Source organism: Eptatretus burgeri, chromosome 2 (assembly GCF_056783735.1).
Source record: "Eptatretus burgeri isolate ZD-2024b chromosome 2, Ebu_testis_v1, whole genome shotgun sequence".
Lineage (NCBI taxonomy): Eukaryota > Metazoa > Chordata > Myxini > Myxiniformes > Myxinidae > Eptatretus > Eptatretus burgeri.
The window spans coordinates 125348969-125376158 of NC_140962.1; the positions used below are offsets into that span (position 1 = coordinate 125348969).

The following is a 27190-nucleotide window of genomic DNA, read 5'->3' on the forward strand; positions in this document are numbered from 1 at the left end:
CCCATATATATATATGTATATATATATATATATATATATATATATATATATATATATATATATATATATATATATATATATATATATATATATATATATATATATATATGCCTGGTGTTGGCTTAATGGTTAGGGTGTTGGGCTTTGGATAATTGGGTCCTGAGTTCGAATCCTGCTCCGCTGTTGAATAAACACCAGGTGGGGTTAACTCGGCCTGTCATCCTTCTGAGGTCATCCCAGTATGCTCGTGTACGGTGTCGGAGTGGCGACCTGTCCAGGATCGTGCCCAATAGCCAAGGAGACTGCTTAACAGCACCAACGCTCTGGACAGAGTATGGTCCCAATCTCCATTATACAGTATGTTAGTGCTGGGCCAATTCAATAGTTTGACTATAACCGATTACCGAAAAAAAAAACATGATAATAATCGGTCGATGCCAATTACGATTAAGTGGTAAATAATGATCTCATAGTGCATTGTGCACACATCAAGTGGAATCTGTGCCATGCCGGTGATTGATGTTATTGAGTGGCGGTGATTCTATTCACGTTAAATCCCTTCTCTAATCGATTGGTGCATCAAAAGGCACCGTATCCTGTAATTTTTAAACGAATGATGAGCTTTTGTGTGCTCATTTGATAAGCTGGAGACGGATATAAAATGAAGTGTTTCATACTTTCAAGGCATTCACAAGTAGCACATCCATGAGAATCCCAATGCTTCGCATCCCCCTCAGCTGCTGGGAATTGCTCTTGACATTGAAGAAAGATTCACCATACTAGCCGTGCCCTCTTAAGTTTCGGACGCATGTTGAGGTCAAGGGTCAAATAATGTAATTTTTTGAATGTGTAACTACTTTTGGTTTTGCAACTTGCCAATTGCGTCATAATGTAAGTGTCAATTGAGTCTCAGTGCAAGATTTTTAGATTGCAAGTTCAGGATTCAGATTCCCAGTCTATGTCAGACACATACATGTACTGTATGTTCCTCAACAACAGAGTTTGTCAGCAATTCACGTTATATTTTTATATTCACAGATATAAATTGGAAACTGTTTCATTGTTGAATTCTTTGTTTAATTTGATAATTTTCCGATTTGTTAACAATGTGAGAACTGCAATTATAAACGATTTATTGGCAACAAATGGAACACAAGAAGCAGTACACAGTCCTGCACAATATGGTGAGGTTTCAGGTATTATTACATTATGAAAATGTTAGAAGGCTTTCAGTGCAAATAATCATGGTATTTCAGCAGATGAAGGAAGCAAATCAAAATTTAACATTAACCAGGAAGTGGACGATTTTTCTCATTTGCATTTTCTTTTTTTGCATAGCATGAACTTCCAGCGACGATCCCTGAAACACAAATAAATAATATTAATCCATATTTGTGACAAAATTATTCCATGTATTCTTCTGACTGCTCTAATCTTGATGAATTTGCAGCTGACTCTTCATCTAACTTACTTATTATTAGCCCCGTTTGGACATAGTCCAAAAATGGGACTTATGGATTTGGTCTCAATTTTTGTGTCCGTGCGTGTGTGCATGCACCCACAACCTCGGACATGTATGGACCGATTTTATTCGCACTTACTACAAAGACAATACTTAATATTATACGTATACATGTGATTTTGTTTTCAAGATCAGGCCCAAGTTGGCTGACTGGCGGCCATTTTAGTTGTAAAAAAAACCCCCGATGTTGAACACATCCTCAACCATTTCTCATACTTGCATTTACCGATGTTGTTCAAATTCGGTACACAAATAAACAATGATGGCCCACATAAGCACATCATTTCTGTTTGAGATTAGATCCAAGATGGCTGACTGGCAGCCATTTTCTTACTTAAATGTGTTCCCAACCATTTCTCAGACATGCACAGTCCGGTTTTGTTCAAATTTAGTACCAGCACAGTACATGATGGTATACATGTGCACCTCCCTTTATTTTGTGATCTGATCAAATATGGCCGACTAGTAGATTGGCAGCCCTTTCAGTTGTTAAAAAACCCCAATATCGAACATGTCCTCAAACACGTCAGACATGCATTTACCGATCTTATTCAATCTTGGCACACAGGTAAGTAAAGATGGCTCACATAGACATGCCATTTTTTTTGGAGATCAGGTCAAAGATGGCCAACTGGCGGCCATTTTAGTTGTAAAAAAAAAACCTGATGTTGAACACATCCTCAACCATACATGGCAAATCCGAATCAAATCTGACCGTTCAAAAGGTGACAAAAAAACTGGTTGGTAAGAATGGAAAGCGGGGTTTTTTTTAACCCTTTGCATGCTGCAGTTGCAGGTTTGCAACGAGATAAAAAAAATTGAAAAAAAATTTTGGTTTTAATTTTGGTTATTCGTCTAACTTGACACCCAAGTTGTTATTTTTTTGCAAATGCCAGTTGAAATTCACAGTCCTACAAAAAAATTAATTAAGCAACAAGGAACCATGTGGCAATAAACAATGCAGCATGCATAAGGTTAACCAAACGTGGTAAAAATGCAATTTGATATGTTGACGAATTAGTAACGATGAGGTGGTTCCAAGTAAGACAACATACATTCATAACATTTCTCAAACAAAGAACATTTCTCAAAGTTTTATTTACTTTTTTCGTTTTCAGTTGTCTCATGTGATGCGTGACGTCACAATTACTGTAAATAGCATCCCCACAATAAAGAACAGTGTTGCCTGATTTATAGACACCAAGTGATGATAAATGGTGATGAATGCGTTATGATGATCTTGACAGTAAAACTTTGAGAAATGTTCGTTCATTCACAATCATCAAATTGCACCATGGTATCCCATTTCAATCATTTTTTTTTAATAACAGTTTAAATTTGGAAAGGTAAGTTGGACATCATGTATACGAATGCAAACTATCCGAATTAAATCTGACCGTTCAAAATACTCAAAAGTACTGATAAATATCTCAGTAAGAAGTCGAAGAGCAATTTGGAAAGCAAAGAGGCCTACCGATTGATTTGGGGTGAGGACAAATGGTAGACGAGAGGAAGTGACAATGTGTGCAGATGAGGATTGAAGGAATTGGTCGGTTGCGTAAAGTTCATGACGTCACCAAGGCAATGGAGTCAGATTGGAGTGGGACCTTGCATATAGGATAGAAATCGCTACCTAGATCTGTCACTGTGTGTGTGTGTGTGTGTGTGTGTGTGTGTGTGTGTGTGTGTGTGTGTGTGTGTGTGTGTGTGTGTGTGTGTGTGTGTGTGTGTGTGTGTGTGTGTGTAAATTAATGCGAGTGGAATGGAAGCTAAACATTGCATTTTTGAAATTGCTCGCACTTTTCATCCAATATGGGTTTTAACAATACTAAAATGGGTCTGCGGGTTTAAAGAAAGAAAACGGGTCAAACCTGCAAAATACGGATCGCTTGCCATGTCAGCCTCAATCATTTCTCGGACATGCATTTACTGATGTTGATCAAACTTGACCTACATATAATGAATGGTGGCTTACACATACATGCCATTTTTTGGAGATCAGGGCTGATTTTGTTCAAACTTGGCACAATCACAGTGCATGATGGTATACGCATGCACCTCTCTTTATTTTGCGCTCTGCTCAAATATGGCCAACTCGTAGATGGGCGGCCATTTTAATTGTAGAAAAACCGGATGTTGAACACGTCCTCAACCATTTCTTCGACATGCATTTTCCGATCTTGTTTTATTCAATTTTTTCTCAAACCTATGCCATGAAGTATATTTTATAAAAATTAAAAAAATAAATTCTGATTACTCTTTTCAATTTCACCCCAACCACCTTTTACGTACAGTTTACAACAACTGATCAGACAACATTTTCAACATAATGATAATTTTCCATTGTCTACAGTTATAAAATTGATCTTATGCAGAAATAAATATTGTTGCGATTTCGCGCCCGCCGGCGTGCGATCGGCCACGTGACTCGAATCGCGGCACGTCGCCCACCGGACGGACAATTCTGTCGTGACCCTCTCGGACTAACGCCAGGAGCTAGTCACGGGTGGGCCTTTCGGTCTCACCACGATCGTGCCAATCGGCCACCCGCGTGGGATAGGGTTGTTCGCCAAACTCGACCTACCTAAGTACCCACGCGGATGGTAAACTGGGCGATCGCCCCTCGCCGCAGGTCGACTCCGGACACGGGTCGCTTAAGCGGTCCGTTCCGTACCATCGGGATAACCGAGCGGTGTTATCGTCGGCCTCGACGGTTCCGATTACTTATCAGGCGTATTAAGCCCACTACGAACCCTTTACGTGAAGCAAGATGGAGATTCAACAAAGGGAAGGACGCAGCGAAACGGGGAACAAGTTCACACAATCACTTTATTCACAGACACAGAGCACACATATACAGCCAAACAGAATCAGAAATGCACATAAAGCAATTTAAAACAACAACAACAATGCAGAGCTGCGACCGAATACGCGAACACACGACAACACTTAAAACAATAATTCTTGACGGACGGCGCCACCCACAGACATTTACACAAAAAGCAAAGGAAAAGGAAAAAGAAGTCGCGACTTCCCTTTTCGTGGCTGGTGAGCCCCTCTCCCACGACCGTCAGCGTGGTCGCGCCTGGCCCCGACCTCTCTCGCGGCCGGCGAATCCTCTCCAGCACTCCTCGTCCGGACGTGCAGGTCCACCTCACAACTGGCGCTGCCGCGTCTCTCGTCCGTGCCTTCGCGACAGGCCGCTCGCCAAGCCGCGGGCGCAGGACTCTTCCCCCGACAAGACGAGCAGACAGGAAGCCTCGAAGAACCAACTCAACCCGAACCAACTCGACCAACTCTCGACCAACAACTCGACCAACAACTTTCGACCAACAACTCCTCTAGGTCCGTCCTGTCCGCCTTTTGTAGCGCGGGGCTCCGCCCTTCGCTCCGCCCCGTTTTCGGCCCTGCCTCCCTTCGAGCTTCTTGGAGAAGCCTCTCGAAGGGGGGCGTGACCTCTCGCTCTCCCTCCACCCCGCGCCGTGCGGGGGCCGGGGGAGTCAGTCTTGGCTCAGAGCCAGGGAATTATTCCCCCAAAAAGAGGCCCCCACCTTTTCTCACCTTTGACCCCCGGCTCGGATCGCACTTCCCCCACACCGAGCGCGGAGAATTTTGACGGGAAAAACAGGCGGGAAAACCCCCGAGCATCGTTGTTGGTTTTTGTTTGTTCCCGGAGATCGTAACCGCACAGGGCCTACTGAATGGCAAGTGGCGAAGATGTGGTAGCGTAGATGGTGGAGGTGGCGTGGTTGTAGTGTGGTTGGCACTGTGGTGGGGATGGCGTGGTTGTTGAGATGCTGTTTGTTTGAAATAAAAGATAGAACAGAAAAATGGCTATCTCAAAGCGTCGCAGCCCGAATGGATCACATAAATTCCCTCTAAACAACGGGTTTGGGGCTAACAACACATGTACTTACAGAGACATCTCACCTGAGGGCCCTTTATGGTGTAATGCGAATTTCCACAACCGTAACAATATTATTAAATGTAATACTGTTTGTGTAATTCAGTATGTTTCCCCTAAAATATATAAACATTAAATTCCTTCTGTGCGAAATTTGCGTTCCCAATCGAAAACTTCATACATATCACATGACCAACTATCTTACACAATATACACTACATGGCGAAAAGTATGTGGACATCTGCTCATCCAATATCTCATTCCAAAATCATAGGCATTAATATGGAGTTTGTCCCCCCCCCCCCTTTTCTGCTATAACAGCCTCCACTCTTCTGGAAAGGCTTTCCACGAGATGTTAGAACATTGCTGTGGGGATTTGCTTCCATTCAGCCACAAGAGTATTTGTGAGGTCGGGCACTGATGTTGGGAAATTAGTTCTAGGTCTCAGTCGGTGTTCAAATTCATCACAAAGGTGTTTGATGCGGTTGAGGTCAGAGCTTTGTGCAGGCCAGTAAAGTTCTTCCACACCGGTCTCGACAAACCATTTCTGTATGGACCTCGCTTTGTGCACGGGGGCATTGTCATGCTGAAACAGGAAAGAGTCTTCCCCAAACTGTTGCCACAAAGTTGGAAGCACAGAATCGTCTAGAATGTCATTGTATGTTGTAGCATTAAGATTTCCTTTCACTGGAACTAAGGGGCTTTGTGGAGATTTTCAGCCATGGAAACCCATTTCATGAAGCTCTCAACAAACAGTGTTTGTGAGGACGTTGCTTCCAGAGTCACTTTGGAACTCGTTAGTGAGTGTTGCAACTGACGACAAACTGTTTTTCCGCACTACGCGCTTCAGCACTCGGTGGTCTTGTTATGTGAGCTTGTGGGCCTACCACTTCACAGCTGAGCTGTTGTTGCTCCTAAGCGTTTACACTTCACAATAACAGCACTTACAGTTGACCGGGGCAGCTCTATCAGGGCAGAAATTTGATGAACTGACTTGTTGGAAGGGTGGCATCCCATGACGGTGCCACGTTGAAAGTCACTGAGCTCTTCAGCTTGGCCCATTCAACTGCCAATGTTTATCTATGGAGATTGCATGGCTGTGTGCTTGATTTTATACACCTGTCAGCAATGGGTGTGGCTGAAATAGCCAAATCCACTAATTAGAAGGGGTGTCCGCATACTTTTGGCCATGTCGTGTAACTACGTGACCACATCATTATTATTCATGACCGAATAACCCAATCAAATGCAATCTTCCATGTCACATGACCAAACAAGTCAGTTGTGCATGCACCTAAATCTTGTAAATACCGGCTAGCCCTTTAACTCCATATAGCAAAATTACTAAAACCATGGGGGATATGACATTTTGTCTTTTTCTCCTTGTTTTCCATAACGATAACTTTTAAACATGACTACTTATTTTATAATGCCTTTAATTTGTTGTTTTAGGTTAAATACTTCACAGTATCCAACTTTGTTTTGGGGTATGGATGTGGGACAGTATCCTAGCCAACTTACTTTCCAGGTTTGCAACATTAGACCGAGAGTAAGATGGTCAATGGGATTCCATTATATCATAATTTTGAAGCATGCTTCCAGTTGTCAATCAGCATGACAGCATGACAATGGCAGCTAAGGCTGGTGTTAGCTTTGTGGCTAGGGTGGCTGGCTTAGGATTCTCAGGTCCTGGGTTTGAGCCCTGCTGGCTGCTGAATTAATACCAGGTGGGGTTGACTCAGCCTGTCATCCTTCTGAGGTTGAAAAAATGAGTACCAGTGTGCGGGTAGAGGGGAACAGCATCAGCGGCACAGCTGTAATTCCAAGAAATGATAGCTACCTGGCAGCCAAGCTGCCATATGCATGAATAGAACAATGACAGCTCAATGCTGGTCCATGTAGTTATTCCTACTGGCAGCTTGGAATGATACGAGGAGCATGAGCTGCAGTTTGTCCTATTTTAGCTAATAAGAAGCTTGTGTTTCATCAGCCAATGATAATGGGTCTTGGTCGACAGTGCCAACATGTATGTTTAATAATGTTTGGTACGTTTTGCATTCATGCCTCATGTTATGATCACAACATGACCTGACATTCTGTGATTGAATTTTCAAGCCACTGGAGACCCTGAATATCAATGACAAGGTCAGTGCTGTATTACTGAACATACAGTGAGTAGACAATACAATGTCAGGCACCATGCTCTACTTGGTAAGTTTTGCACTTTTTTGAAAAAATAATGAAGTGATTTATCGGCTGAAACTGAACACTTGCACATTGAGCTGATTCCACCAAGTCAAAGCAGATGTGCGTTTTCTGTTCAGCTCTGACTCAACCTCCTCTCTTTTTTTCTTTTTCTTTTTTTACAAACGTAGCTACGTTTTATTTCACCCCAACAGCTTTCTAAAGTTGCAAACATTACTTGTATCCCTAGTATTTGCCCCATCTGGCAGACATCCCATTTTCAAATACTGGCTGCACCTTGTTGTTAAATCCTGAAATAACCAAAGTGATTTAAACTTTGTGAATATTTGGATTCAATGTCATCGTATCTGTACACAAGCAGGACAACTGTGTGTACTATAGTTCTTTCACCCTATAAATATGATGGGTTCTGTAATGAACACAAACTATTTCACTGCTTGACATCCCCTATGCTGAACACATGAGAATAACACCATTACAACAACCATTTCATATATGACCTATGCACTGTGGGGAGCAAAAGTACGAGTCTAGTTGTAGGAAATTTATTGATTGATAAATCATTGTAATATGAAACCAAAAGCACTTTCGAGGGATTCTATGAACTCTTAAGGATATAATAACACTTATTATAAAAGGAAAAATCAAATCTATCTTCACATATCTAATAAATAAGTGTCATTTTCTGTCTGTCTGTCTGTCTGTGGGTAACATCAATCACACCAAAACTACTGTGCTAATTGCTCCCAAACTTGGCACATGGACCAAGTCCAACCTCGCGATGAACATGGGCTACTTGGTTTCATCTATTGTTGCGGGGGCTTGGGAAGGAAGGTCGACAAAAATTCTCCATGTAAATGTGTATTGTGTAGCATCACCCGGTGGTGGTGGCAAAGGGCATTACAAGTCTGTTATGGAGATAACTTGCATTTTTGTACTGTACATTTCCCCAGAGAGTGGGAATCCCCAAAGCCAACCACCACCAATCTGGGGAGCTTGGGAGTCTGGAGGGAGGGTAAAGGGTGGCGTCAGAGTCTGAAGTGAGGAGAGGTGGGGTGGGAGGAGGCAGGGGGAGGGGTGAGATGAAGGAGGGGAAGGGATGGGATGGGAGGAGGGACCCTGGCAACACCGGGCACCCCTGCTAGTAATCAGTCATGATCAGTGTGACACCCCTTTGCCCTGAGAGCGATCTCGACTTAATTTGGGATTGACTTGATGACCTCCACCAACGAAGGTGGTTGGAGGTTATGTTTTCACCCCTGTCTGTCTATGAGCAAGATATCTCAGAAAGTTGTAGATGAATTCAGACAAAATGTGGTGGATACGTTGGGTAGGTGACATGGACTAATTGAATAGATTTTGGTGAAGTTCCAATTCTATATCTGGATACTAACATTTTTTAAAGTGATTCTTCACCATTGAGAGATTGGAACAAAAACAATATATAGGATGATATCTCAAAACGTTATGGACAGATTCAGATTAAACTTGGTAAACAGCTTCGGTAGGTGATAAGAACAAGCCGATTAGATTTTGGTTAAGGTCCAGATCCAGATCCGGCCCATCAGTGGGATACAACATGTAAACTGTTCAGCCTGGCAGAGGTATGTGCTCCACTGGGTGCCATTCTAGTTTTCAGTATGTCATGAATGTGATTGTGAAGAGTGACAACTCAATCCGAGGCAAAGCACTACAACACAGGCTATTCAACACACCACTATCTGAACTTGATGCTCAATACAGGGACCCCTTTTCTTGCATTCACAAGTGTGATGGCTCAGCAAGGAAAAAGTTTTGGAGTGTTTCCAGTAACTACTTCCACAAATGAATTTTTTTTTGAAGAGAGAAATAAACTACCAGGAACTCAGTGATCAGCAATGGTTGACTGTGTTGGTGTTTTTGACTGACTTGACCTCCAAACTGAACACTTAATCTTGATAATTAAGGTAAGGACAAAAATCCAACACAATTGATTGGATCAGTCTTCTTCTTCTTGCGTATGGCAGCTTAGCTGCCGGGGTAGCTATCATTTCTTGGAAGCGCGTCTGTGTCGCTGATGCAGTGCCCCTCTACCAGTACACACTGGTACTCATTTCGCTGACCTCGGAAGGATGACAGGCGGAGTCAACCCTCCGGTGTAGCGGCCAACAGTTCTGGTAGCGGCTCTGGTTCAGCGGCCAACGGGGCTTGAACTCAGGACCCCAGGATCCCAAGCCGCCACCCGAACCATGAAGCCAACACCAGGCTCATTGGATCAATGAACGTGTTCTGAAGCAAGTTGAGATTGTGAAGAGCTCAAATCAGGAAGGGAGTTTTCACTCACTTTTCATGCTGAGAGAAGAGGCAGGAAAACCACGCGTCTTTCGACAAGGAAATATATGCTGAATACATTGAAAATTTTGTAGAATATGAGGATGATTTGACGAATTGCGACATGTGGAACCCATAGCCATTTATCTTCAGAACCCTTTCGCAGATACGGATAACAGTGAAACTGCAGCCAAGATAGCAAATGTAGTTAAATGTGACAATGCTGATCAAGAAATGTAAATAATCTCCCACAGAATGATTTACAACTGATGTCCGATCACCTGATGAGGCATTTTGGACACTCGTGGACAGACAAAAGTACCCCCTTTTGAAAGAAGTGTATTGTTACGGCTGTGGAAATTCGCATTACACCATGAAGGACCCGTAGGTGAGATATCTCGATAGGTACATGTGTAGTTAGCCCCAAACCCGTTGTATAGAAAGAATTTATGTGATTCATCCGGGTTGCGATCCTTTGAGTTAGGCGTTTTTCTGTTCTATCTTTATTTTGAACCAAACACGTCTCAACCGCCATCACACAACAACCACCTTAACCACCACGCCAGCCATCGTCACCAACTACAACCACGCTCCAACCCTCAGACAACAACAACAACGCCAACACCACGACATTTACCTTCACAACTCAATCCCGCAAACATCGCATCACCGCCATTCCCAACGGCACCATAACCATCAACCCTCACCACCGAAAACCCTCCACCACCTTCGCCTCTCTCCTTCTACGGCCATTCCCACACCACCGGTAAACACTGAGCGTCGGGCTGTCTTGGGCCCGTTCAGCGATACGCACCGAGCCGCGAGCGCAGATAGCAGCCTTTCCGAGGAAATTCGGATCACAAACGCTACACGCCCACTTCTGCTCCGTCCAATTAGCAAGCGCGGGGCGGCTTGGCCCCACCTCCAGGCGCGTCTGTGAAATCAATATATGAAAATTCTAGGATCAGGGGAGATTCACGCCACCTTTCCTCCGACCAATGGGCGAGCGTGGCTCCGCCCTCGAGGTCATCCTGATCCGGATATTTGCATATTAGCTGCTCCTACCGGCCTATAAGAAGGCGAGCGCAAGGCGAATGAAGTCAGTCGAGTCAGGTGGCGAAGTGATCGGTGTGGCAGAGTCAGTCGAGTCGGGTGGAGAGTGAGTCAAGTCGGGTGCAGAGTGAGTCGAGTCGGGTGGCGAAGTGATCGGTGTGTCATCGAGTTGGGTTCTGGAGTCGGCTGAGAAGAGTTGTGGGAAGAGGCCAAGGAGCTCTGGTCCGAGGCGAGAAGGACGGCGGTCGGAGACAAGGTCGCGGTGTGGGATCGCTCGTCGCGGTGTGGGATCGCTCGTCGCGGTGTGGGGTCGCTCGTCACGGGACCCAAGCCAGCCAGCCATTCTCCCTCCCCCAGGGCATCAACAATTCCCCCCTTCCCCCGCACTGAGATAGTGCAAGAAGGGGGCCCCGTTTCCACCCCACTCCAAACGTCGTGCCAACGAAACCCGCCAAGGAGCACGGAGTCGGGGCACAGCCACATCTGCGGCTCGTCCGCCAACGCGTCACGAGGACGTGGGTAGGACCCCCCCAGTCTTGCGGGCCTGGCCGCTCCTTCAGGTCACGCGCACATATTGGCCTACAGGCCTGTCTGCCCCCTTGTCTATGAGGGTGGCTTCTTTCCTTTGCTTTTGAGTAAATGTGTGTTGGCGCCGTCTGTAAAGTAGAACTGTATAAGTGTTGCCGTGTGTGCGCGTAGTCGGTAGTAACTCTGCGTCGTTGTTGCTTTTGTTCTGGTTGCTATATGTGCATTTTGATTGTTTGGCTGTATATGTGCTTTCCGTGTGCTGGGAAATAAATGTGCATTGTGTGAACTGTTTTCCCGTTTCGCTTCGTCTTTTCTTTATTGACCCTCCATCCTGCTTCAGGTAAAGGGTTCGTAGTGGGTGCAAAACGCCCGGTAAATAATCTGAACCATCGAGGTCGACGATAACACTGCTCGGTTATCCCGATAGTACGGAACGAGCCGCTCAAGCGGCTCGTGTCCGGAGTCGACCTGCGGCGAGGTACGATCGCCCGGTTTACCATCCGCGTGGGTACTTAGGTAGGTCGAGTTTGGCGAACAACCCTATCCTACGTGGGTGGCCGATTGGCACGATTGTGGTGAGGTCGAAAGGCCCATCCGTGACTGGCTCCGGGCGATAGTTCCCTGAGAGTCACGACTGAATTGTCCATCCAGTGTGCGACGCGGTCGCGATTTGAGTGACGTGGCCGTCCGCACGCCGGCGGGCGCGAATTCGCAACAGTATCTTAGTATGAGTGCTTTCTTCGAATGTACATACCTGTGTGAGATGGCGATTTCAGCAACAAAATATCTGAAGTCAAAGTACACATCATGCTTGATTTATGCTCATTTCAACGATTGCATGAATTTGGCTTTAACCCAGTACGGCCCAGACTCTGAGAAGCTCGCAGAGGATATGCAGTGTCTGGTGTCACAATGGAGGGGGGGAGGGGGGGAGACAGAGACAGAGACAGAGACAGAGAGATCGTTGGTGCTGCTTAAGCAGTCTCCTTGGCTATTGGGCACAATCCTGGACCGGTCGACCCTCTGACACAGGACAAGCATGCTGGCACTCATTTTGCCAACCACAGAATGATGACAGGCCGAGTTAACCCCACCTGGTATTAACTCAACAGCTGAGCGGGATTTGAACTCAAGACCCGAGGATCGAAAGCCCACCACCTTTGCCATAAAGCCAATACCAGGATTAATGGAGGAGTATTCAACAATTTTAATTTAAAGTACATGTTTTTAGTGGATTATTATATAATAGTATATAATAGCCTGGTGTTGGCGCAGTGGTTAGGGCAGTGGCTTGGGACCCAAAAAGTCCTGAGTTCAAGCCCAGTTGGGCCACTGAATATATTGTTGCGGTTTTCGCGCCCGCCGGCGTGCGATGGCCACGTAACTCGAATCGCGGCGCGTCGCCCACCGGACGGACAATCCAGTCGTGACCCTCTCGGACTAACGCCGGGAACCAGTCACGGGTGGACCTTTCGGTCTCACCGCGATCGAGCCAATCAGCCCCCGCGTGGGATAGGGTTGCTCGCCAAATTCGAACTACCTAAGTACCCACGCGGAGGGTAGACCGGGCGATCGCACCTCGCCGCAGGTCGACTTCGGACACGGGCCACTTAAGCGACCCGTTCCGTACTATCAGAATAACCGAGCGGTGTTATCGTCGACCTCGACGGTTCGATTAATTATCGGGCGTATTCAGCCCACTACCAACCCTTTACGTGAAGCAAGATGGGGATTCAATGGAGGAAAAGACGAAGCGGAGCGGGAAACAGTTCAACAATAAAGCACGTTTATTCTCGACGAACGGAAAGCACACAAATACAATTCCACCAAATGCACACAAAAAAGAAAACACAATTCCATTTACACAAAAAGCAAATATAAAAGTGAAAACACAGTGCAGAGCTAATACCGACTACCGAGCACACGGCAACACTTATACAATTCTACTTCACAGACGGCGCCGACAACACATACCCAAAACCAAGGAAAGAAAATACCCTCAAGAATGAGGTAGGCCTGGGGCCGAGACCTGGTCGGGCCTACCCGTCTGGTGATGAGACGCGGAGCGGCGATGGCCCCGCAACCCGCGGGCCTCGTGGACAGTGCCTGGCAGGGGGGTGGGAACGGGGCCCCCTTGGTCGCACTATCTCAGCGCGGGGGGAAACAGGAGGGGGGTTGCTGATGCTCGGGGTATAGAGGATCTTTATTATGTGCGACGAGCGTCTCCACCTCGGCCAGGTCGCGCTGCCGGCCTCCCTCGGGCGCGCAGCTCCTTGCACGACGCGAGCACCCTTCGTCCGACTCGCCGCCTCTCCACAGCTCGTCCCCTCCGTTCCGACTCTCCTTCGCCTCGTTCCGACCTTTACGACTCCCTTCTTCCTCGTTCCGACTTCTTACTCCTCCTTTGACTGACGAACACCGTCCTTTTATCCCCCCCGTAACTTCGCCTTTGACCCCCTCCCTTTGACCTTTCACCTCGCTCCCCATTGGCCCGAGAAAAAGTGGGCGTGAAGGCTTTTTGATCCACAAATTTGCATATATCGATCGCCCTGGGGGCGGGGCCAATTCGCCCCTCGCTCACCGATTGGACGGCAAAAAGTGGGCGTGTGTCGTTTTGGATCCGTTTTTGAAGCAGAAAATCCGTGATTTTGTACACGCTGTTCAACGTGCGCCCTACACGAGTCCAGCATCGGTGCCCATGAGTGGCGCGAGACGACGGCGATGCGATGGTGGCGAGTTGTGACGGTAAAGGTCGTGGCGGTTGTGGTGAAGCGGTGGTTGTGGTCGGTGGTTGATGTTGTGGTTGTGATGGTGGCGATTGGTCCAAAATAAAGATAGTAAAAGAAAAACGGCTATCCTGAAGAGTCGCAGCACGTATAAATGACATGTATTCCCACTAGACAACGGGTTTGGGCCTAACTACACATGCACTTACCGAGATACCTCACCTAAGGGACCTGAATGGTGGTTTGCGAATCTGGTAACCACAACACTACCCCCTTCCCTTTTTACAGACTCGTCCCGAGTCGTCAAATTTTCGTGTGCCATCATGTGTAGTTTTCCCCTAGTACACTTTACCTACGGATCCCTGAGTGCGACATTCATGGTATTCGTGTCCCCAAAATAAATAACCTGAGGGCTGCGTAACTACCTAAACAAACTCACTCACACGGACGACTTAAATAAAATTGCCGGCGCTAGACAGACATGCCGGGGGCGCACTCATATTTACAGTACATCTTAACCTTAACTTACAAATTTTACACTAAACCATGGCCCAGGATCATTGAACTCTGCAAAAGAAAGCAGTTAGCAGGGAGCCAGGCTGCCCGCATGCAGTCTCTGGCTCAAACAATGCAGGTGACAGGGAACGTGGTTGGCTGCTCACACGCAGTCCAAGGCCTTCCCTTTTGAACTGAACGCAGTGAACCACAACGGTGCATGGGCTGCACAAACGCAGTCTCCGTGCCAGCTCAAGTGGCACACGCAATGAGCACAACGAATGGATGCATGAACACAAACACGGTGCACGGGCCGCCACTGCAGGCCCGTGTTGTAGCTGCCAACAGGGCAGTTCTCGCAGCTTGCAAACTGTTGCCTTGCGGATCCTGGCGCACATGGAAATGAACAGGGGGGGGCAAAGCAAAAATTGAACGGGGGCTGGTGAACAGGGGCAGTGGGCATGGCATGGCAAAGGCAGCAGGCAAACGCAGCCCGCAGAAGAAGGCCGCTGCAGGCAAACACAGCCGGCAGATGAACTGGCCGGCACAGGCCTTGAAGAAAAACAGCCAGCAGATGAACTGGCCGGCACAGGCCTTGAAGCAAACACGGCCAGCCGATGGCACAGGCCTTGCAGCAAAACAACAGCTGCCGATGAAGTTGGCCAGCTCTTGCCGTTCAGTGGAGGTTGGTGGAGGGAGTGCGGTGGTGCTGGCCACTTGGAGGGCGGGCTCGGACCTACCTACCTGTCTCCCTCCCAACCTATCGCCTTTGCCTGTCACTGTACATACCCACTCCCTTAATTTGTCAAACCCCAATTTAGCCCCAACTTATTTTTTTGTTGTTTTTATTTTTACTCCCCCACTATAAATCGTCCCCTAACCCCCTTTATCGTCCTTGTTCGGCTAACCTATCCTGTCACCTAGCCTACTCCCAACCCCTACGTTCCCTTCCCGGAGGGGAACAAGGGAGAGCTAACGTCCTGTGTCGAGGCCCAACGAAGCCTCAGAATGGCCTCCCCAGAGTTCGGCGATCTTAACACCAAGTGGGTCCAGCGGCCCACAACGACAGCGAGGGGATGGATGGTGCGGAGGGGTACATCTCCTAATCTACCCTAACCATTTAACTGTTAAACTACCCCGGGGCTTTCAACAAGCGCCTCTCGCTTAAACTATTGGTTCTATAAACCCAGATTCCCGTCGCCTGTGTTGGTGTCCTTACAATTTCGGGCCTCGCCCCCCAATTTTCTCTCCGTGCCCTCACACGGTCTCCTGGCTGGGACACGTGGCTCCCTTTGGCAGGCACGACCCTCTGCCGAATCTCCCGCTATGGCACCCCGGGCACTACACTGCCTCCGAGCCTACCAGCTCCCTAACACCGGGGAGTGCCCCCCATGGCACCTCCCCTGAAACGCACACGTGGCAGGCCGGCCTCCCGGGCCCCTTTCCGAGGGTCACCCGTGCCCACTGCACTGCCCACGCGGCTAATGGCGCCCCGGGCCCCCGCACCAAGCAGGCGCACCCGTGCCCACTACTCTATCCCGGCCCCCCATGGGCCCATGGCCTACCGCGGCCGACTAGCCTGGTGCCCGGGGTACCCACTCAGCGATACTCACCTTTCGCAGCCACGCTCCCAAGCCCGTCAACAGGGCTCCTGCACCCCTCCAAATGGGTCTCGAGCCTACTTTCCCACCAACAACAAAACGACCTCCATTTTTCAATTTGACTAACCCAGCTAACTCACTCTACACTGACCCCGGGGTCCCTTGGGTGGGAGTCACTCCTCCCCCCAATCACTCATCGCACCATGCATTCCCCATTCACTCCATACACACAGACCCGCTGGCCTCACTCACTCAACAAGTACTCACCTCACAACTCACCAACTCTTCAACACACTCACCGCTGAACTCTGCCATCCTTCTAACTACATCCCCTAACTAACTCGTGCTCCCACGTCGTCCCTTACACTACAGCACGTTCCTTTTAACACTACGTAGCTAAACTACGTCAACTCTACACACTCAAAGTCTGTCTCTGTCTCCAAATCATCAAAAATCATTTCCCATTTTCCCATCCTAAATCTGGCTACAATCCCTCTAACTAATCCATTCCACGGACTCCATGAGGACTTACCCCTGCCCCATGGAGTCGGTCTAACTAAGCTAACCCTTCCCCCTAACTAGTTTCCATCCTGTGCCCAGGTAAGGGGGTCTTTCACCCCTTGCCCAGGAATCCTGTACACCCGAAAGTGAGGCTTGCTTTTTTTTTCTTTTTTCCATGCGCAGCACCTGCGCGGCAACTCAGAGCTCGCGCACTTTGCACCTGCCCGTGACGTCATGCAGCTGCACGTGTTCCTCGTCCCTCCTTGGACGGGACCATCCGGCAGAGATACCCCTCCTGCCGAATTCCAACCCCACGTGCAGCCATGACGTCACCGTGCGCATAAAAAAAAAACACAAGCCCCACGTCTCGAGGGGTTCCCCACGCGAACACATGTGCTTTGCCCGTTGGAGCTTCACACACACGATCGCGTGGAGAACCCGTCCGGTCCAAATCCATTTACCTGCCTAAACTTTGTCCGTCCGCGGGATCGGCAAATCCACCGCGTGCGTTTCCGGACCGGGACTTCACTCTCGCAAGCGAGCACGTGGGGGCCTCGTGCGTTGCACAGCACGAACCGCGTGCTCACTGCTGGGTGAACCCGGCACGGTCCTCGAAACAACCACAGCCGCTACTCGGCTTTCTCTCCTCTGTCGCCGTCGTCGTCGCCATTCCACACACGCATACCTGCGTGTCACGACGCACACAGTCCACACCATCACATTCACACGGGGAGACGCGGCTGCGTGCTCCCGCATGCCAACCGACATCTCCCTCTCATACCGCTCTCTCACACACACGGTCTCCCTGGCACACAGCGACCTTGCACACGGCCGTTCACTCACGCGTGCCTCACTACTCACACAAACCATACTACTCACACGTGGTGCTCCATTCACTCGCGCGGGGGCACTCACCCGCGGTGCCTCGCCCACACACGCGAGGGCACTCAACCGCTGTGCCTCATCCACACACCGTGCCTCACTCATACACGCGGGGGCACTCACCCGCGGTACCTCACTCATACACACGGCGACACTCACACACGCGGTCCCTTCCACACAACGTCCCTCACCCACACACGCGGGGGCACCCAACCGCGGTGCCTCATCCATACACGGCGTGCTGGGAAGCACGCACTCCGGCACCATCGCTACCACACCACTCACACACGGGGTCGCTTCCACACACGGGGACGCACTCACACCTTGCACCACACACACAGGGACAACCACACTGGGGATTTGTGTCCCCACAAGGGTCTCCGGGGCCTCTACACCCCCCAAGCTCTCCGTGCACCCGTCCACAGCACTCGTCCCCTCAACCTCGCAAAACACGACCGAACTCACCTGGTCGTGACTCGCCTCAAGGGGGCATACTCCCTCCCCTCGTTCCTGGAGGAGGTCATCCAGCTGCTCGCACCGGGTCCCCACACGCTCCGCGAGCTCAACCTCACTATCCTCCACTTCCTCCGTGTGTGCGTGCGCGTCACTTACCCCGTCTTCATCGTGTAGTCTTCCCTCTATCGTTCCCATCTCCCGTGTCTCTGCCAACTCTTCACCCTTTACCTCCCTTGTCTCAACTATTATTTCTGTTGTCGTCACCTCGTGTCTCGTCTCACACGTTTTGGTCTCCCCATTTAATTTTTCCCTTTCGGTCATCGTCACGACCCTCGCCCAACACGTTCCACGAATTATTTTTTCACCCGCCTCCACCGCGGGCATGTTAGCCGTTGCACCCCCTTCCAGCTCGTTTGCTCCCACACGTGGAGTCGCCATTCCCAGCTCCCTGGTCACGGCCTTCATGCCCGCCTGCAGGCATCGGCCCATGTTCTGCGTCTCACCCCGGAGCTTTTTCGTTTCTTCCTTCATGTGCTTGTTCATGCCTTTCATTTCGTTTATAATTTCATTTGCGTTTGTATCCATCTTTTCGATTATTTGTTGTGCATTCGCATCCATCTTTTCGTTCATGCCTTTCATTTCGTTTTTCATTTATTTTGTGTTAGCCTCCATTTTTTCGATCATTTTCGCATTCATCTTTTCGTTCATTGCCGCCAGCATGGCGCATAGCTGGGCCATGTTGGATGCACTCAGCTGAACCGTTTTAGCAAGGGTTTTGGTGGAGAGGGGGGGGGAGGTGTCATACACCGCGGCCGCTGCCGCACCCACCTCGGGCCCTGGGTTCAGTTGGGCGAGTCCGTGTTCCTGCACAATCAACATTTCCTGCTCGGGGATTCCATCCTGGACCATGGATTCTACACATTCTACATCCATTTCTAATACCCCCGGCTCCCGCTCGCCTTGAGACGCCATCTTGCTTCTCGTGAAGGGTTAATTTGTTCGCTCGTAATTTGGAGGGAATCGGGGGTCGCTTCTCTCACCCCTGGACCGATTCCCGTGAATTTAGCCGGAGACAGGACAGCCCGTTTTCCTGTTCTCCGATACCAGTGCCGCGAGGAGGGCGATGAATTTGTATCCCACTCCTGACACCAGTGTTGCTGATTTTCGCGCCCGCCGGCGTGCGCTGTCCACGTCACTCGCATCGCGGCGCGCCGCCCGCCGGACGGTCAATCCAGTCGTGTCTCTCTCGGACTGTCGCCGGGAACCAGTCACGGGTGGAGCTTTCGGTCTCACCGCGATCGACCAATCAGCCCCCCGTGGATAGGGTTGCTCGCCAAATTCGAACTACCTAAGTACCCACGCGGGAGGGTAGACCGGCGATCGCACCTCGCCGCAGGTCGACCGGACACGGGCCACTTAAGCGACCCGCTCCGTACTATCAGAATAACCGAGCGGTGTTATCGTCGACCTCGACGGTTCGATTAATTATCGGGCGTATTCAGCCCACTACCAACCCTTTACGTGAAGCAAGATGGGGATTCAATGGAGGAAAAGACGAAGTTTAAGCGGGAAACAGTTCAACAATAAAGCACGTTTATTCTCGACGAACGGAAAGCACACAAATACAATTCCACCAAATGCACACAAAAAAGAAAACACAATTCCATTTACACAAAAAGCAAATATAAAAGTGAAAACACAGTGCAGAGCTAATACCGACTACCGAGCACACGGCAACACTTATACAATTCTACTTCACAGACGGCGCCGACAACACATACCCAAAACCAAGGAAAGAAAATACCCTCAAGAATGAGGTAGGCCTGGGGCCGAGACCTGGTCGGGCCTACCCGTCTGGTGATGAGACGCGGAGCGGCGATGGCCCCGCAACCCGCGGGCCTCGTGGACAGTGCCTGGCAGGGGTGGGGAACGGGGCCGCTTGGTCGCCCTATCTCAGCGCGGGGGGAAACAGGAGGGGGGTTGCTGATGCTCGGGGTATAGAGGATCTTTATTATGTGCGACGAGCGTCTCCACCTCGGCCAGGTCGCGCTGCCGGCCTCCCTCGGGCGCGCAGCTCCTTGCACGACGCGAGCACCCTTCGTCCGACTCGCCGCCTCTCCACAGCTCGTCCCCTCCGTTCCGACTCTCCTTCGCCTCGTTCCGACCTTTACGACTCCCTTCTTCCTCGTTCCGACTTCTTACTCCTCCTTTGACTGACGAACACCGTCCTTTTATCCCCCCGTAACTTCGCCTTTGACCCCCTCCCTTTGACCTTTCACCTCGCTCCCCATTGGCCCGACAAAAAGTGGGCGTGAAGGCTTTTTGATCCACAAATTTGCATATATCGATCGCCCTGGGGGCGGGGCCAATTCGCCCCTCGCTCACCGATTGGACGGCAAAAAGTGGGCGTGTGTCGTTTTGGATCCGTTTTTGAAGCAGAAAATCCGTGATTTTGTACACGCTGTTCAACGTGCGCCCTACACGAGTCCAGCATCGGTGCCCATGAGTGGCGCGAGACGACGGCGATGCGATGGTGGCGAGTTGTGACGGTAAAGGTCGTGGCGGTTGTGGTGAAGCGGTGGTTGTGGTCGGTGGTTGATGTTGTGGTTGTGATGGTGGCGATTGGTCCAAAATAAAGATAGTAAAAGAAAAACGGCTATCCTGAAGAGTCGCAGCACGTATAAATGACATGTATTCCCACTAGACAACGGGTTTGGGCCTAACTACACATGCACTTACCGAGATACCTCACCTAAGGGACCTGAATGGTGGTTTGCGAATCTGGTAACCACAACAATATATATATATATATATATATATATATATATATATATATATATATATATATATATATATATATATATATACCAAGTTGTATAACACCAGGGGGTTGACTCAGCCTGTCATCCTTCCGAGGCCGGTGAAATGAGTACCAGTGTACTGGGCTGGTGTCTTCTTCTTCTTCTTCTTCTTGTTTCGGCTGCTCCCGTTAGGGGTCGCCACAGCGGATCATCCGTATGATCCGCATAGTGATTTGGCACATGTTTTACGCCGGATTCCCTTCCTGACGCAACCCTGGTCGCCTCTTACGACACAGGGATATGGTACACCTATTTTAACTGGGGTATACACCGGCCCAGTACACTGGTACTCATTTCACCGACCTCGGAAGGATGACAGGCTGAGTCACCCCTTGGTGTATTAATTCAGTGGCCCAACGGGGCTTGAACTCAGGACCTTTTGGATCCCAAGCTGCTGCCCTAACCACTGCGCCAACACCAGGCTCCGTACTGGGCCGGTGTATACCCCGGTTAAAATAGGTGTACCAGATCCCTGTGTCGTAAGAGGCGACCAGGGTTGCGTCAGGAAGGGCATCCGGTGTAAAACATGTGCCAAATCACTATGCAGATCATATGGATGATCCGCTGTGGCGACCCCTCACGGGAGCAGCCGAAAGAAGAAGAAGAAGAAGAGTTTTTAGTGGATTATTGTTATTTAATTAATTGGGTTTTAAAAGCACTATTTTTGTACAATTTCAGGGGGTGCAATACACTGAATTAATTGGAGCTAAAATTAAGTGGTTTACATTTTTCACAGGTCAGCAATTCTGTATTTCTTGTGAACAGTTTAGATATACACCACTGTACATAGTTAATATTTTTTTTACTTGCACAATTTTTGGACAGTACCTGGTACGTTGTGGCACTGTGATCTCAATATTTTGTATTTGATTTTTCTTTGAGGTACCAGACTCTGAAAAGAGTGTTTCTGCTGCTGAAGAAGTTTTTAGGGGAGGGTTATACTGGGTGGTTTGCCTTTCCAGCGTTGTTTTCCCATGCTTTACCTTTTTAAAATGTAAATGCCAAGTGTTAAGCAAGGAAGCAGCATGTACCAGTTTATTTTGAAAGTCTTTCTTATGAGTGTAATATTATTAAATGGGTGATTTAAAACAGGAATGTGTTTCAGAGATTGCACCAAAAATTCACGGCATCAAATCAAATGACGCATACCCTTATTTGGCGCGCAACCAGAGCGAAACGCTTCGTGACCATATTTGGTGCGAAACCCACACTGCCTGGGGTTTATTTGGGGTTGATCTGCATGATGTTAGTTGTGGTGCTGGGTTCAATTGTGGTTTTGGCCTCGCTTGTTTATAGTGCACTGCAGCTACACTCGTGTCCTCATCTTGGACAATGCGAACTTGAGTCCTTGAAAGCTTATATTGCTGACCCACTTGAAGCTTTGGCCAGTGTAAGTTCCTCTCCTGTCTAGCAGGTGCTTCTGGACCTTCGGCTCATACACGCCTTGGATAATCGCATCCACGAGCACATATTCAGATTGCCCGTATTCACAGTCCAAGAGAATGAGACACAAGTCCTTAACAAAGTTGTCAAATGATTCCTCGGAGCTTTGTTTCCTCTTGAACAGCCGATGTCTTGCGATGCACTTGCTTTTTCGGGGACGAATATACAATTCAAATTTATCCAGAACTTTGGGTTCATTATTCTCACCTTCAGTCCATTCAAAAGTCTTGTATAGCTCTCGTCCTTGTTCTCCGATCCATTATCCAAGACAGCCTGCCTTGCGTGTGTCAGCCAGATCAGCCAACAGACCGTCAAAAACAAATCCAACATGATTTAGAAATCTAACAAATTCTTGATATAATGAAGCCAAATCCCAGTCAATCATGGGGTGCTCAAAGTTAACGGATGCCATAGTTTATTTATTTCAGATAACAGATTCAGATGGAATGAAGGAACTGAGTTATTTGCAGATCACTTCTGACACAATGTAACATAAGCAAGACTCCAGCTTGTCAGCCATCCGGGCAGCACTGGAAGTGCATTCTTTATTTTTCTAGCTCCGTTCAGTAACCAACAACAACAACACGAAAGTTGTTTCTGAATTGCAGGCACTTCAAATATAAATTACAGAATGGTTACCATCACTAACTACTGTGAATGAGCAGACAGCGTTTGACATGTCCCACTTCAGTGCCCTTTACTGAAGCAAAGTCAAAATTGTACTCCCAGATCTCCAGTTAAATCTGTAGTTAAGGCTCCGCAAGAGTGTGAAACCAAGGTTTCAACTCATGTTGAGCATAAGAAACACCATGAAAATGATGGCGTAAGAGTAGAGCTTTCCAGCGAATCTCCAGCGATTCTGAACATTCCATTAGTGACTTCAGAGGCTGAAATCCTTGACCCGGGAGGTACCTTGTCTGATTTGTCAGAATCTTATGAGGATGTTGAGGTGCCTGAGTTGTCCCAGTTTCTATTCAATCAGCCAATGATAGCTCCTCAACTCGTTCTTGCTTTTTAAAATGAAACTTATAGACAGTGAAATGTGGTCATCAAAGATAAATTTCCTGATCTAGTTTCACTTATTCAAGCTGCCAAATAAATTACGAGAAAGGCCGATGAGTTCTCCTTAACAAAGTCACAGTTGCACCGTCTCAGGAAATTCATTAAGAAAGCCAGTCCTGAGATTTCACAATACCCAACCGAACCCTTTGAATGAAAAAAATCACTCTTGGTACCTTAAATATTAATGCTGGAGGTGCAAGTCACAACCACCAAGCTCAAGTGAAAAGTTTATTGAGACGGAAGAACATCGACCTATTTTTATTACAGGAAACACATCACTCAGAATGTCAAGTCTCATTGGTGTCGTCTTTTTGGGGGACAGTGCTTTTTTTTTAGCAATTTGTCCTCTCTTTCGGTGGATGTTGCTTTCATACTGAGACCTGGGCTAACACCTGAGTCACGTCTCCTCCGGGAGATTGTCAAAGACTGGTTTATCTCTCTTGAACTAGTCATTAACAATTTCCATTTCACTTTATTCAATGTGTATGCTGAGTGAGAGTGCAGAATGGAGATGTTTCTTTGTTTCTGTGATCAATAACCAAGTGAGAGTGCAGATTGGAGAACTTACAGGTGGTTGATTTAAGTCGCTGTGTTTGCATTGGGGGTGATTTTAACTGTACCTTTGAACTCGGAATGGATAGGAATACACCAGAACCTCATCCCGAATCTTGCAGTGATTTATCGCTTTTCTTTTCTCGGGTTGGTTTGTTAGATGCATGGAGGGTACTTTACCCCAATGAATCTCGGTTTACGTGGAGCCATCTTACCAAAGGGAGGTTTTCCTTTGCCAGACTCGACCGATGGTATATAAACTCATGCTTTATGAACACTGTGATCTCTCCAGATATTTTTCCATCGATATTCTCAGACCATCACTTAGTAACCATGGGGGAGGGGGGGGTTCCCCTCAGTCAATATGTATAAGTGCATATTGGAAATTTAATACCAGTCCTTGAGAAAACGGTCTATTTAAAGAATCTTTCCAAGTCTTCTGGGCTAATCAAATCCTAAGAAAACCCTCTTTTTCTTCAGTGAATTTATAGTGGAAAAATACAAAAACTCAGATTCTGATGTTTTGTCAGCAGTTCAGGGCAAACATTACAAATGTTAAGAATGTAACAATGGCTTGTTTAGAAGCTGACATTGTACAGCTCGAAGGCAAACTAGATAGAAGTAATAATGAAGGAAGTTATCAATTATTACTAGAAAAGAAGACATTTAAGAGAGTTAATCCAAGAGAAAGCAGCTGGTTTGTTACTCAGATTAAGGGTTAAAAACTTGAAGGTATTAGAGACCCTGAGTAGATCTTTCTTTAGTTTAGATTCCTCCAGTAAGTCACCAAATATTACATTTTCTGTTTATGACCCCAGCGGAGTTGTTTTAGTTCATTCCAGAGACATAAGGTTGTGTGTTAAGGATTTATTCTTCAATTTATTTACAAAACAAACTGTTTATGATGAAATTATAAAAAAAAAACAAGTCTGGAGATGACGATGGTTCACGAGTAATGTACACGGTTTGCCTTTTTTATTTTTTTGACCTTCGAGGGGACGCCACGGGCAAACTGGTGGGAATCGGGAAAAAAGTAAATGATGAAAGTTGCAGTAATCGAAGAGCACTACAAATCGACCATGAATTGTGAAATCCTAAACGTAGTTCGCCTTTTTTATGGCGGGAATCGGGAAAAACGTAAATGATGAAAGTTGTAGTACTCGAAGAGAACGACTTGCATACCAACTTTCATTCGAAACAGTTGAAAACCCGAGGAGCTCGATGCCCAATTTATTGATTTTTTGACATTTTCTAAGTTCGTGACCTTGTGACCTTGACCTTGGGACGAAAATGAAAAATCGAGCTCTGTGGAGCTATGCAGGTGCCATTGGGCTAACCAAATACCGAAACTCCTGCCAGATTCGACAAACCCCCTCGGAGAAGATGTAACTTGAAACCGGCTACCCCCTAAACACACATGTTTTTTGGACGTGGCTCTGCCCATAATGGGCGCACCACGCCCATTCTCAAGAAAACACAACTAGATCATGATATAAACCTCCCACCCAAATTTTATCAGGATCGGATCAAAACCCATGGAGCTATGCTCGGGACAGACAGACAGACAGACAGACAGACACACCCATAACGAATATAGTGGTCACTTACTGACTCGTGAACCAATTATCCCCTCACTTCTCTCTAACTGAGCCCCAGCGTCGAGACTTGGACTCACCAATTACGCTGGAGAAGTTAACCTAAGCCTTGACTGGAATGGACTCGGGAAGTGCCCCCGGAATCGATGGCCTGCTGGCTGAATTTTACAAAGATTTTTGGGGCGTTAGGCCCAAAACTGATACATGTCTTGGAATCATCTTTGTGGCATGGAGGCAACTGCCTCTAAGCTTGAGAAGAGCGGTAATGTATCCTTCTTCCAAAGGCTGGTGACTTGTGACAAATGAAGAGTTGGAGACCTGTTTCTTTGCTCTGCACTAATTATATATATTTTTTCAAAGTCTTGGCTAATCGACTTTAAAAAATAATTGGTGAACTGGTTCATCCTGATCAGGGTTATTGCAAAATGGCTTTTGTTTAATTCTTATTGATTTAGAAAAGGCTTTTCATGGCATAGATCATGGTTTTCTGTATCATGTGTTGAAGCTTATGGATTTGGGGTTAATGTCAGGACTTAAATTGCTTTATTATCTTACAATCTATCTATATTTCCAGCAATCTGTGTGTGTGTGTGTGTGTGTCTGTATGCGACCGCAGTTTCTCGATGACCGTCGGTCCGATCGGATTGAAACTTGCCAGGAATATTGCCGGGGCCCCGCGGATGTGCCTTTTCAAGGTTTGATATCAATCGGACGAGCGGTTCCCAGGTTACGGCCATTTATCTGTCGACCAATGACAAGACACGGTGCTTTACATCACGAATGACGTCACAATTAATGTTTATTTAGTTTTTTTAGTTTTTTCTTTGCACGATTGACAGTCCGATCTGATTGAAACTTGCCAGGAATATTGCTGGGGACCCGTGGATGTGCCTTTTCAAGGTTTGATATTAATGTCTGTGTGTCTTAATATTAATGTCTGTGTGTTTGATAGGGGGGGGGAGAGAGGAGGGAGAGAGAGGGGGGCGTCACAATTCAAGAGAGGGGGAGAGAGGAGGTGCGAGAGAGGGGAGCGAGAGGGGGGGGAGAGAGGGGACCTACGGGCCGCACCTACGGGCCTGCACCTACGGGCCTGCACTAGCATATTAAATTTAGTTAAGGGACACAATGAGCTTGTTTCCCCCATACAGGTACAGAGGCAAGGCTGCCTGGTCTCTGGCTTATTATTCACCCTTGTTATGGAACCATTTTTGGAGTTACTGAAGAAGAACGTCTCTGGAGTGGTCATACCCTCCATTTATCCTATCGGCATATTATGATGATGTCTCAGTTGTTGTTAAAGATAATTATGACATTGTTGCTCTTGTTAAGTGCTTAGATTTGTTTTGTTTCGATTCGTCTTTGAAGTATAACTGGGAAGAAAGGAAAGCTTTATGGGTTCCCTGTGTGAGAAGCAATTCACCTGGAATTTTGCAAGTTCCACCAGTACACCTTCCTGCAAAGTTAAAATGGGTCGATGAAGGTATTAAACATCTT

General features: G+C 47.6%; 1 protein-coding gene across 2 annotated transcripts in view; it reads right to left on the reverse strand.

Moving 5' to 3' along the window:
• Nucleotides 1-1055: 1055 nt before the first annotated feature.
• LOC147033003 (hemagglutinin/amebocyte aggregation factor-like) overlaps nt 1056-27190 on the reverse strand; it is a 104263-nt gene continuing 78128 nt past the window's right edge. For both annotated transcript variants that reach the window (XM_085871107.1, XM_085871108.1), the window contains exon 5: nt 1056-1360. In XM_085871107.1, coding sequence (XP_085727233.1) covers nt 1312-1360 — 49 coding nt within the window. In that variant the 3' untranslated portion in view covers nt 1056-1311. The remainder of the gene's footprint in view (nt 1361-27190) is intronic.